The sequence below is a fragment of the Carya illinoinensis genome, chromosome 2, assembly GCF_018687715.1.
Source record: "Carya illinoinensis cultivar Pawnee chromosome 2, C.illinoinensisPawnee_v1, whole genome shotgun sequence".
Classification (NCBI taxonomy): Eukaryota; Viridiplantae; Streptophyta; class Magnoliopsida; order Fagales; family Juglandaceae; genus Carya; species Carya illinoinensis.
Genome location: NC_056753.1, coordinates 29,014,271 through 29,026,929, shown reverse-complemented (window position 1 = coordinate 29,026,929; position 12,659 = coordinate 29,014,271). Strand labels below are relative to the sequence as shown.

General features: G+C 36.0%; 1 protein-coding gene across 1 annotated transcript; it reads left to right on the top strand.

The window, feature by feature from the left end:
- The first annotated feature begins 4,526 nt into the window (after nt 1-4,526).
- LOC122295050 (probable transcriptional regulator RABBIT EARS) lies at nt 4,527-5,819 on the top strand. Its single transcript, XM_043104073.1, has one exon. The coding sequence runs from the start codon at nt 4,947-4,949 to the stop codon at nt 5,514-5,516; it is 570 nt and encodes a 189-aa protein (XP_042960007.1). The 5' UTR covers nt 4,527-4,946; the 3' UTR covers nt 5,517-5,819.
- The last annotated feature ends 6,840 nt before the right edge of the window (nt 5,820-12,659 follow it).

Sequence of the window (12,659 nt, the reverse complement as noted above, 5' to 3'; positions counted from 1 at the left end):
GACCCACCGACGAAGTTTACCCATTTTCCTTACAAATGCTGTTAAAAAAAGTTAAAAAAAAAAAAAAAAAAAAGACCAAATACTTTAACACTATCAATACAAAAGTTCGGTGACTTTTCTTGGTAGATGAAGCACCTCCCATCTGTTTTATTCCAAGCAATCATCTCTTATTTATGTTCTCTAGATCAGCTTTCCAGTGACGAAGCCAGGGGGCCGGCCTGCCCCAAGGCTCAGTCGTCCATGCGACCCTCTGTCTGCATGTTCTATTTCAAGCTGCAAATTTGGTTGAATCTATGGTTAACTATTTAAATAGTTGCAGTTGTGAGTGTGCAAGTATCATGTAACCACGTTAAAAAAAGTGAATAAATATATATGAAATCTACATGAAAAATTAATTAATTTTTTCATAATAGACCTTATTCTTTTTCAAAGCATTAATTGTACGACACTTTAATAACTTATAATTATTATTATTATCATTTCGTTGGTCATGGTGTTCCTAAAAATATTCAATTGAGCTATTTATTCCAACTTAGAATATTTGTCCCCTTTAAAGTTATAATCTTGACTTCATTGACCTTGTCGATCGACCCTACACATGATCTCTCGATTATCTCTAGATCGATCATCTTTTATATATGTACTTTTGCACCCTCAAGATCATCATCTTCTATTCTTCCTTCATTTTCTTATGATGAATAGAAAGTACTACTGCCTCATATTTTAAAGAAATATGCCATCTTATTAAATTTTGTGATGTTAATTTACTGATCATCAGATCTTTACCGTAAATTTTATGTTCTGATCATGTTATATATTACGTCGTCTAGCTGATCATCCTCCTTATCTAAAGAAAAGGATAAAGCCTGCTTAATTAATTACTAGTATATAAATACCTCAAATGCAGACTTTATTACTACTGATCTGTGGAGCTGATTAATTAATATTCGCCTTAGTTTCGGTTTGGTACATAGTAAGATTAAAATTTTGAGTTTTAAGATAAAATATTAAAATATTATATTTTAATATTATTATTATTTTGAAATTTGAAAAATTTAAGAAAAAATTGAATTATTTATTATATTTTATATAAAAATTTGGAGAAATTATAATGATGAGATGAAAATTTTGTATTTGATATGAAAAATTTGAACAGCCAAACCGAATTTTAGACTTCCCATCACAGAAAATAAAGAAATTTGATGGGTGCATGCACTAGAGTTGAGATGCGATATATACTTTTTTTGATATATTTGAAGAAGTGAGGTTTTGAATTCCAAATCTCTATTTTGAAGATTGAGGGTTATGCCAATCAGATCATAGGCATTTGACAAAATGCCATATATACTTCATCAAAGAGTTGAGATATAAGACTAAAAAGGTCAAAACAATAATAATAATAATAAAAAAAACTCAAAAAATATCATGACGTATTTTTGGTATTTTGGAAATTTGTAGGAAAGAGACCCACAATGGTTGCAATCAAAAGCCAGTTATATATGTAGAATTGGGGAAGATGACAAAATATGATTCCAATCAGTTCAATGCAATTAATTCCATCCTAATCAGTACATGAACTGAGCTGACAGAAATTCTGGGCAGTCAAGATCATATGATCCCAGAACGAAGCCAACCAAGTCAGGCACCCAGGGATTTTGGTCCAGCCCCAAGATTTTCAAACCGGCTGCAAAACAAAGAAAAAAAAGGAAACAACATTAACAATGATGACAGTAATTACTAGTCGTGCACGCCTGTAATATTAATTCTTACGTTATATATTAGCTGGTTTTCGACCAAATTAAGCATGTATAGCATATGATATATAATCATTAATGTTCGCTTTTAAATATATTGTACAACATATACATTGTACAACATATACAAAAACGGTGGCGTAATTTTCGATTTGGCTCGCGTGATCACAGAAGTCGACGTTGTTTTCTGATAATGCATGCTAGCTGTACGTAAGATCGAGACTCGTAATTATGCGGTACGTACATGTTCAGTTCATTTTTCTATTTTTATTTTTATTTTTTGTCAATGATTGATCACCTCATAATATGCCCATTTTCTTTGAATGTTCATGCGTGTTTTTTATATTTTTTTTAGCCGAACCCCTTTCTAGATTGGGCAGAAAGAAAACACTTGTGCTGAAAGCTAAATTCAATAGGAAAGATGTTCAATGTCTCTGATGCATGGTCGGCGGAAAAATTGTACGTGATGGTGGTGAGTATATAACTTTGGATCTGGATCGAGATCGAACTCATTTAGATTTAAAAAATATTTCATTTCATCTCATCATTATAACTTTCTTAAATTCTCATACAAAATATAATAAAATTTTCAAAATTTTCAAATATCAAAATAATAAAATTAATATTCTAACAATAATATTTTATTTAAGTTTCAAAACAATCATTTCATCCCATTTCTAAATCCAAACAAGCCTATATGTTCTTATTTGGCTAATTTTCATACCCATGTATGTACCGTGCTCACGTCGTGATATGGATTAAATAACTTATTGATTTTTCATATAATAAGATGTGATCCCTATAAATTATTTGTAATTTTTATCCAAAGATCCAAACCATTAAGATTATAATACAAATAATAAAATTTACTTATTTTTACCAGTTTAAACTTTTGGGACAAGTGATGATCTTACATGGTATCAAAATAGAGATGTTGAGTTTGAATTTTGACGCTACATTCTATCCCATTTAATTAAGTATTTCCTGTATTAGGCCCACTCATTGAGGGAGGGTTTGGCCCTCACGTAAAGGGAGTGTTAAAAATATAATACAAATAATAAAATTTACATATTTTCCATTAATTTAAACTTTTGGCACAAATGATAATAATTATATTCAAACTATATATCTAGGGAGTATATATAATACCCAAGAGTAAGGTCTTTAGCAATTGAGCCAAGTACTCTTAGATATTTGACCTAGCCATCAAAGTTAACAACTCGAATGATTAAATAAGAAATTTGATAATTTGATGTTCACAACACAAAAGAAATGATGATGGTTCGAGGGGACTATATATATATATATATATATATCCAAGGCCCTCAAAACTATATTTCTCTTTACTGAGCTGGGCCCTTTTTAACGGATCGGAATTTGGATATCCAGGAGTTTAATAGTCCAAGCTAGCCCAGTATAATAAACTACAGTCTCCTGGGACTATTTGGAAATTCTGATAACTGGGAATTGTATCATGCAAACATGCATGAAATTGGTTGGACTTAGGTTGGATCAAACCTCCTTAAAATTAACTATAATTTATGTTTTAGAGGCCAGTCAAGGATGAATTGGCAGTGCAATATTTTCACTGCACAGCACTGGATCGGTCGAGTAGTTGTCATATTTGACGCCCTTCTTCCATCTGTACAAGTTTCTTTCTTTTCGATAAATATATCATGATAATTAATATAATTAATTATTTCTAGGTAGGAAATTTAAAAACTTGAAAACGGTAGCCGTCCCCTCCTATTAATTAATTAAGCACTCATGATATAAATATTATATATTATCTTAATCAATTCAGAGATCAATTAGGCCAAATTAAATTATTTGATGCCACCTAATTAAACGCGCTTTTCGCAGGGCCGCCTACAAGACGTACATATAATATGGTAGAGATTTTTCAGTTCAAAAAATAAAAACAATTGAAGGGGTAATTGCAATAGATTAAAAAAATAAAAAATAAAAAGATAACAGTATTCCAATTTTATTAAAGGCTTTCACTTATGACAAAAGAATATCGTAGCTACAGCCATAAATTAAGTAAGTAGTACTTGGGTAAAACAACAAGTACTATATATATAGGTCATCACATATATATATATTTAGCTTAATATGGAAGCTGATTATCATGTGGAAGTGGTACACTAATTTTGTGTACATATATTACAAGAAAAATGAGCTTTTATGATTAAAATTTTATAACTAAAAGGATTATTTCTGACAAAAACGATTACGTTTATATGTATCATGATCAACACGGTTTTATGCATGCATGGCTTCATGATCTGATAATTTTCTTGTTCACATTCATCTTAATTTTAGCATATCAACATCGCCTGATCTCTCAGCTGCAAGAATTATTATCACATGTAAACGATAAAGATATAATGCGTTCATATAATGGGGATGAAATCATGAAACCCCGCGATCCTAGTTCTAGCTAGCTGCAGTAGCCAGACTAAATTTGGCAAGCCATGTTTGCAGTTTAAAACTAATAAATGACTGGTTTCACATGTTTCTTTTTTCCACTATTTGACAAGATTCGAACCCATGCAAGATCAATCCCTAAGCATTCAATTCCTTCTCAGTACCCTTTACCATCGATCCCATATATGCCTAAGTATTAAATATAATAGACTGGACCATGCATTTTTACCATGCCATGCTTTCTCTTAATGGCTAATTCGCATGAACAATCTTGTTTGCTGTATTAGAGCCTTGGAGATCATGGACAGTTCCAAAATAATTTAAAAAAAAAAAATGCACCAAGAAAACCTCTCAATGAGAATAAGTACATCATGTGCAAAAATCAGATCCGAATCAAAGGTGAGAGAGAAATTAGACAAAGATCGCCAAGGATAGCTCCATTACAGCGCCGGCTATAAGTGCAAAAAGTCGTCAAGCATACGCCAAAACTATCTCCCTTAATGTAAATCCAACAAAAAGCCACACTGGCAAAGCCAATGTCTTCTTATTGTCTCTATCTCACCTCCTTTGAAACCTTCTTCGATCCTCTTCATAAAACCCTAGTACTTTTCCCTCTAGTTTTGATCTCTCCCTCTCATCTCTAGCTAGCTAAAGATCTATTCTAATACAAACAGAAAGAACTGATCTAATTTGTCCGGGTGATTCGATCCAATCTGTATTTCTCCTTTCAGTACTTCATAACAAGCCAGGTCTCTGATCAGCATGGAATCAGGCAAGCAAGGAGGCTCGGAGTCTTCAAGCGAAGAGAACGATGGAATAGATCAGCAAGTCAAAGATACTGACATGAGCAGTACCAAACGCTCTTACAAATGCTCATTCTGCAAGCGGGGCTTCACCAACGCGCAGGCCTTGGGAGGGCATATGAACATACACCGCAAAGATCGAGTCAAGGCGCCCAAGCAACACACAAGCGGCCCTTCGTTTTCAAATAAATCGGACGAGGATAACATCCCTTCTAGTTTCATTTCAGTACCGGTTCCATGCGATCCATCAAACTATAACTTCCCAGCTTTTGAGGTGCAGAAGAACTGTCAAATGTACTTTCAGCCATCAGCATCAGGCTCTAGACACCCACAAGCAACAACTTTCCGTCAGAGTGATTTGTCTGATTCAAGGTCCCAGTCCTGGAGAATGAACCAGGAACTTTTGAGCGCAAATTTAAGCCTTCGAATTGGCCCCATGCATGCAGATCAGGAAGACAGAAGGAAGAGGGGAGTTAACAAAGCCGATGAAGTGGACTTGGAGCTTCGACTAGGTCATGATCCATATTGAAATTAACTGTTTTTATCAGTGAAATAGTTAGCTAGCAAGATACATGATGTGATGCATGTATATATACCCTACACAGCATATATTGTACAGAGGCGGCCGGAGTTCTTAATTCTAAAGCTTACTACATGATTAAGACATGGGTTTCATGAAATTAATTACATAGCTAGATTATAGTTGAATTCCATTTTGTAAATATTATAAGGACGACATATATCTTGAAAGTGAGTAACAGGTCAACGTGAAGACATATTGTTGTTCAAAGTTGCACATGCAAAGATTAATGGAAGGGAAACTACAGAAGAGTTTTTGAGGTAATTATTACATATACTTGTATTTATTCTATGTAATCATGTGTTCTTAAGTTTAATTTTTGGCTGCATGTTGGTTGAACTTGGGCGCATTCTTTTGATTATTTGTACCTAATTTTTTAGCGGAAATCCTTCAATATTGCATGTTTCAGCATGAATTGCGCTTTCTATTGTCTTTTCCCTTCATGACATAAGTACTTCACGTTATTGAGAGAGAGAGAGAGAGAGAGAGAGAGAGAGAGAGAGAGAGAGAGAGAGAGAGAGAGAGAGAGAGAGAGAGAGAGAGAGAGAGAGAGAGAGATGTCCCTATGATTTAAGGACCAGGGAAAAATGTTTACTATTACAGATCGTTTGCTACCTTCCAAATTCACATTTTTCATCAAAATATAGTTTCACATGTTTTTTCTCTCGACATGATAACTAGCCGAGATCAACATATTTTTCATAGTAATAACGCTGGATCTTTTTAATTCTTTCATTCTGGATTAATTTTCGTACGTTTTGGAAGTTCTTACATGCATTCAGGACTTTCGTACACATGCACGTGCCATGAACATTGCATGAAGCTTTAAGCCCAATATTCATGCAGTAATGAAATATTTGTTTTCCTGAAGTGGCTCGGAAGATCATAACCAAATTCAGTTTCAAAACAATAGAGTTCCACACACAAATATTGCATGGGTATTGGAATGATGGCGATTGCGTTGCTTCTCTGAATGAATTATGGTGCTTTGTTACATCATAAATCATAATTCAATACTATGCTGTTTCTTCATGCGACTCTAGAAATTCTACCCCGCCCCCCGCCCCCCCCCCCCCCCCCCCCCCCCCCCCCCCGGGGGGGCTCCCTCCTCCTCCTCCTCTTGTGTTTGCATTTGGGAAATTTCTCTATGTTTGCTTACCCACATAGTAAATTTAAAAGCTAGCTGGAGTTTTTCTGTTAATTGTGGTTTCTTTTTTCTTTTCACTCACTCTCTCTCTCTCTCAGAGACTGGAAATTGTACGTTGTTCCGTACGTTTCACGAAGATTGACAAACCTGGACCCCCAAGGCATGATGAAAAAGGGTATAGGAATGATATATATGTGAATTAAACTATAACTTTCACAGACATGAGTATATACTTATGGTCAAATGGGATACCTGTTCGTTTAAAATCTTGAAAATGAATATATAGTGTGACATGAAAAATACTAGAAATTAATAGTGTTATATACATCAAATCTAACTAATATATACATATAATATATGTATGTATGTATATATTCCACTTGCCAACCATTTATACTCGAATAATCCTGTAACGGGTAGATCATGTCTAAGATTCAATACATGAGAGAGAAGAGAGATCATCACAATTCTTTCACCGACGTTATTTGCTGTCAATTATGAGCCGTTAAGTGTTATATATTAGGTAATCTGTACGTAACAGGCCAAATTGATCGATCTCTGCATATATATATATAATTAGGGCTGTTCACCCGGGCCGGATTTTATCCGGCCCGGGTCAAATCCGGGCCGAAACCCGGATTAATCCGGTATGGGTACCGGATTTTAAATCCGGATCTGGGTTTAAAACCCGGTACCCGGGTTTTATAAACAAAAAAAAAAACTACTTCTAGCGCCGCCCCCCTCTTCTGATTTCTCTCTCTCTCTCTCTCTCTCTCTCTCTCTCTCTCTCTCTCTCTCTCTCTCTCTCTCTCTCTCTCTCTCTCTCTCTCTCTCTCTCTCTCTCTCTCTCTGCTCTGATGAACTCCCCTCTCTCTCTCTCGGTCTCTGCTCTGATGAACTCCTTCGCCTCCCTCCCCAGCTTTTTTTCTGCAGCTTCTTCTTCGCCATTTTCGTCGCCATAGCAGCTTCTTCTTCGCCATTTTCGTTGCCCTAGCGAGGAGGCTACACACGCATTCCTCGACGTGTTGGCCTCGCTGAAACAAGCCCAAGCAGTCCTCAGCTTCGACCTTGAAACAGCTCAACCCTTTGGCGAAGACTACAAGAGCCTCATTTTTTCTCGACTCAAGCGTGACTCGGCCCGAGTCAGATCGCTCACCACCAAGCTCCAGGTATCCCTCGACGGCGTGAGTGAGTCGGATCTTGAACCCATGAAGACGGAGCTTCGCCCTGAGGACCTGTCCACTTCGATCGTGTCCGGGACGAGCCAGGGTAGCGGCGAGTACTTCTCTTGCGTGGGTGTGGGAAGCCCTGTTCGGACTGCTACCAGCAATCTGATCCGAAAGGTTACATTATTTAAAAAAAAAAAATCCGGTTTTGATCCGGAACCCGGATTTCCGGGTTGTAAAAACCCGGATTAATCCGGATTTCGGACCGGGTCATAACCCGGATATGACTAGGTCGAAACCCGGTCCGGATTTTGAATCCGGATTCCGGCCCGGGTATACCCGGATACCCGATCCGAAACCCGGTTGAACACCCCTATATATAATATACCAAGTAATTTTTAGGAAATCTCATAATACGGATACATGGTACTTCTCAGCTTAATGTCTACACAAATATTTTAGTATCATGATGATATATTGTGATAAGTTGCGAGTACCCTCTCAACCGGTAGTCTCAACCAATCGCAAAATTATCTTAATTGCTTACTAATAGACCTATTTTTTATTTTTTAGATTAGGATTTCCATGTGGCAAATCTCACCTAATTCATTCGGATATACATAGCTTCCTGCACGTACCCGGCCCGTGCCAGACGTTGGAGTACTAGTATCACTCGGGTTATTGTTTTAATCGCCGGGCTAGGTCATAAACGAGTAACGTCATGCACTACATGATACATTTAGGGGTCTGGAGGCCAAAACTTGTCTCTAACAGTTCATTCCCTTTTTTTTTTTTTTTTTTCATATATTCCATTCCAATTCACATAATCCTTGAATTCCTAACGCAGTTTTAATGTGCAGCTCATCATGAACTGAATGATATAGAAAGCGTAGCATGTATATATAGATTATTTAATTGTTGCACAAAGCATGTTAATTAAGTACAAAATGTCCTTATTTTTGTTAGTTTTTTTCAATTAATGGTAATTAATTATAAGGAACCTTTAATGAGCTGCTAACAAAAGTTTTTAATAAAAAATAATAATTACAAGATGGGCCACTGTGGGCTGATTCACCTGCGATATTAATAACGATCGAGGACCATGTTTTTGTTCTCTTGGATGGCCCAACAGGATATGGAGCCGCAAATAATATGCCGCAGTATTCCCCAGCAGTACCGTATGGGAAATATAGATATACAAACCAAGAAACCAGGAGGAGGGGCTTTACATATTAAACTGCCGAATTTTGCTACGTACGTATAAGTAAATTTATATATTAATCTGCGTATCAATATTAATTTATTCATATTTAAAATTTAAATTAATATTATTTTTAATAAAATATCTTTTTTTAACTAATTATTATATATTAATATACATATTAATTCATAATTACGTTTGTAACTAGATTTTTTTAAAACTGTCTTGGCTGTGTCATTTTAGCTGCCACGAGTGATATAAAAAGAAGTCCGGTTTTGTCCTAAAGCATGAATCCCCCCAGCATGCATGGCTTGTACATGATCATGACTATTCAATCCCGGCCCCAACTCCCCCGGGGGTTCTTTTAAGGAACCCTAGCTGTAGCACGAACTTAGGCGACACAGGCGGCCATGACTAACAACCCCCCAAAATCATATACCATGTGTCTGCAGTGTGTATGTCTGTCAAGAAGGGAGGTCATTCATTCCCATTTATTTTGCTACACACGCTCTGCACTTTTGGGCTCACATGTGCTTCTTCAGGAAATTCCCCTTTTGATGTCAAAAAGTTCCTTTAGACCAATTAGGAAAATCCATTTTTTTTTTTTTTTTCATCTTAGAGGCAAGAAAACAAATTCTAGCTCTGTAGTTGGTGGTTATAGAGATCTCCTTTACAGGTCACCAACAATGGATATGGCCCCTTTTACTTGTAACACATGGGGTGCTTGCATAAACATGTGCGTATGCTTTGGGGATGTCCATTCTGTGCAGGGACCCCTCCCACGTACAGCTCCTATTGAACAACAGAGGGATGGGATCATGGGAGAAGTATAAAGGTCATTCGCCATGACTGCTACAAGTATGATTATGTTCTGCATCTCAAGAATATGGATTATTGTTGGACTAAGGTTTCGGGCTTATTCTTTTTCTTTAAAAGTTATCTAGTCTTTTATATCGAATACCGGTGGCTTGACGGTGTTGTAATATGGGGCAAGTGAGTTGTAGGTGCCAGGAAAAAGAAAATAGACTTTTACGAACCCAGAGGGAAAAATACATGGAAATCAGGTAAAGATACCTGCAGACACGAGAGAAAGGACCAGGGAGAATAAGATTTTTTTTATTTTTAATATTTTTTTAGAATTTTAGAGAGATGGAGTTAGGATTCGTTTGTGGATAGAGAGAGAGAGCTTTGATTGTCTCGTCCCCCGTTGAAAACAAAGCAACAAGAAAGCGAGGTGTCGTTGCCTAAACGTAGTAATTATTTTCATCGATGTTAAAGGTGGTGGTTTGGGTAAAACCAATAATACTGGGCGGCATTGAATTAATCTACACTCTAATAATCATACTGTCAAATGTTCTGCAAAATCCAGCCCACAGGATTAATTTAGGTGGGAATTATATTGGTGGGTTTGGAGTCGATGCTCGAAACCTGCACAGCCTGATTCGACACTTTCCAAGTTAAGGAGAAACCCCTGTCTGCCTGCTTCGTACATGGCCTACAAAAGAGATCATGGCCTTGAGCGAATATAAAGGAGACCCTGATCATTTCTTTATCTATAGCTTTAATTTGGGTGCTATTTAGTTTGATTAACTTCAATTTATCATTGAATTTGAAGCACTACCAATAAATATATTGATATATATATATATATATATATAAGTGTTTCGAATTCAACCTTAATTACTTTCCTTGATCTACTTATTGACAAGTTGAAAATGATTTGCGGCTTTTCTTCTTCTAGTACGAGGTAAAGTTGATTTCTCTGGTGTTTTTAGTGTTTCTAATTCTTAATTTGTTAGGCAAGGAATGTTGATTAATTCTTATTATATGACCCATTTCCACAGTTCGTTTTAGACTTGTGATAAAGTTGCACGTTAGAATATAGTTTTGAATAATTAAATTCATTTTTCATATATCTGTTTAAGTTTTTAAGATAATTAATGATTTAATATAATAATAAAACAGAGACATTCTCATCAATTTAAGTTATTGGAACAACAATGGTTTTAAATGACATGATGTTCACCGCATATTGTTGTAGGGTTTATGTTATCTAAAAATCATATACGGACAGTACGTATTAACTATTTACTGAATGATTCACATATGGTGTTTATCTCTATGAAATGAAAATATCTAATTTAGTGATTCATTCCCTTTTCTCAATTGAAAATGAATCGTAACAGACATCAATTCGATAAATACGGAACATTGCCCGCCCGGTATGAATTGGAAGATACCGTTGGATCAAAGGGGCCGACACTTGACCAAAATGAAAACTTTTCTGGGACATTTGGTGCTTCTCCAACAGGCAAACTAAGGCGATTTGGCGCCGCCCACTAGATATTTTGGTATTCACGACTAAAATTAGCTTTGTTTCAAAGTTACATCCATTTGGGAATAGAAATTTGTGCGCGACATGATGGCATGCATGATGGCTGGCTGGCCATCCCAGACTTTCAAATATTGCCTACAATTAATGCTTCTTTTTTCCATTTGCTTTTGATAGGGATCGGATCGTCAACTTTCGTAAACCCAACTTAGCTTATGTTGCCTAATCTAGCAGGCTTTCACTTCAACTTTGATACCATATCATGAATAGTTTGTTTGCATTGAATGATTATTTAACCAGTAATTTTCTGGGGGAAAAAAAAAAGAAAAAAAGAAAATGGGGCAAGGCTTGAATTATTGGAACTAGATTACTTAAGAGGTATGACACGATTCTCATCGTGTTTTGCCATTCAACATTTGAATTGAATTCCAACAAAAACTATACCTAAGCCAAACCCGAGAAAATCTTCATACATGCATGAAAGTTCACCATGCCCAAAGTCAAAAACAACGGGTCGCGTTGAAATCTAGTCCCCATAATTGAGAGACAGACATAAAACACCAGATGCATGAACGAACGAAGAAGACAGCTCCATCCATGCCTTTGGATACACTTCCAAGTTATAAGTACTCATGTTTGTTTGTCCTTGGAAAAAATGAAGCCAGCTGCAGAAGGATACATACATGCATGAATGAGTCCCATGTGCCCCTCCATTAACCCTCTCACTTATATAAAAAGCATTTGTCACAACGTCCAATATATACGATCGTCTTGAAGATGACACCAAAAAAAAAAAAAAAAAAAACTTTATAAGTCAAACTATATAATTGCCTAAAGAAGCAAATGAATGATTGAGAATGAGCACTAAATTTAGAGGTTAGCAAGGCTGCTGCAGGCATCTCACCCAGCTATATATATGTTATATAGTACTTTCCCTGGCTTTCCTTTTTTAAGTTTGATTAAAAACTCCCAGCTTGGACATGGTTAAAAAGTCTTCATTTTCATGATTACACAAATTAATATTCACTCACTTACTTTATATGGAGGCAGACACCAAACGTCTCAATTCATGCATGTATTATTAATTCTATAACTTATTATATGTATCTATATATTATAATATTCCCAGTGCAATGTATCTTATTCTTGCTTTGACTTGTCATAAACCCCACTTATTCCAACCTTAACATCCTCCTATTGCTCTCATGTCTCGTCATCGATCAGCTTGGCGACGAAATACAACTTA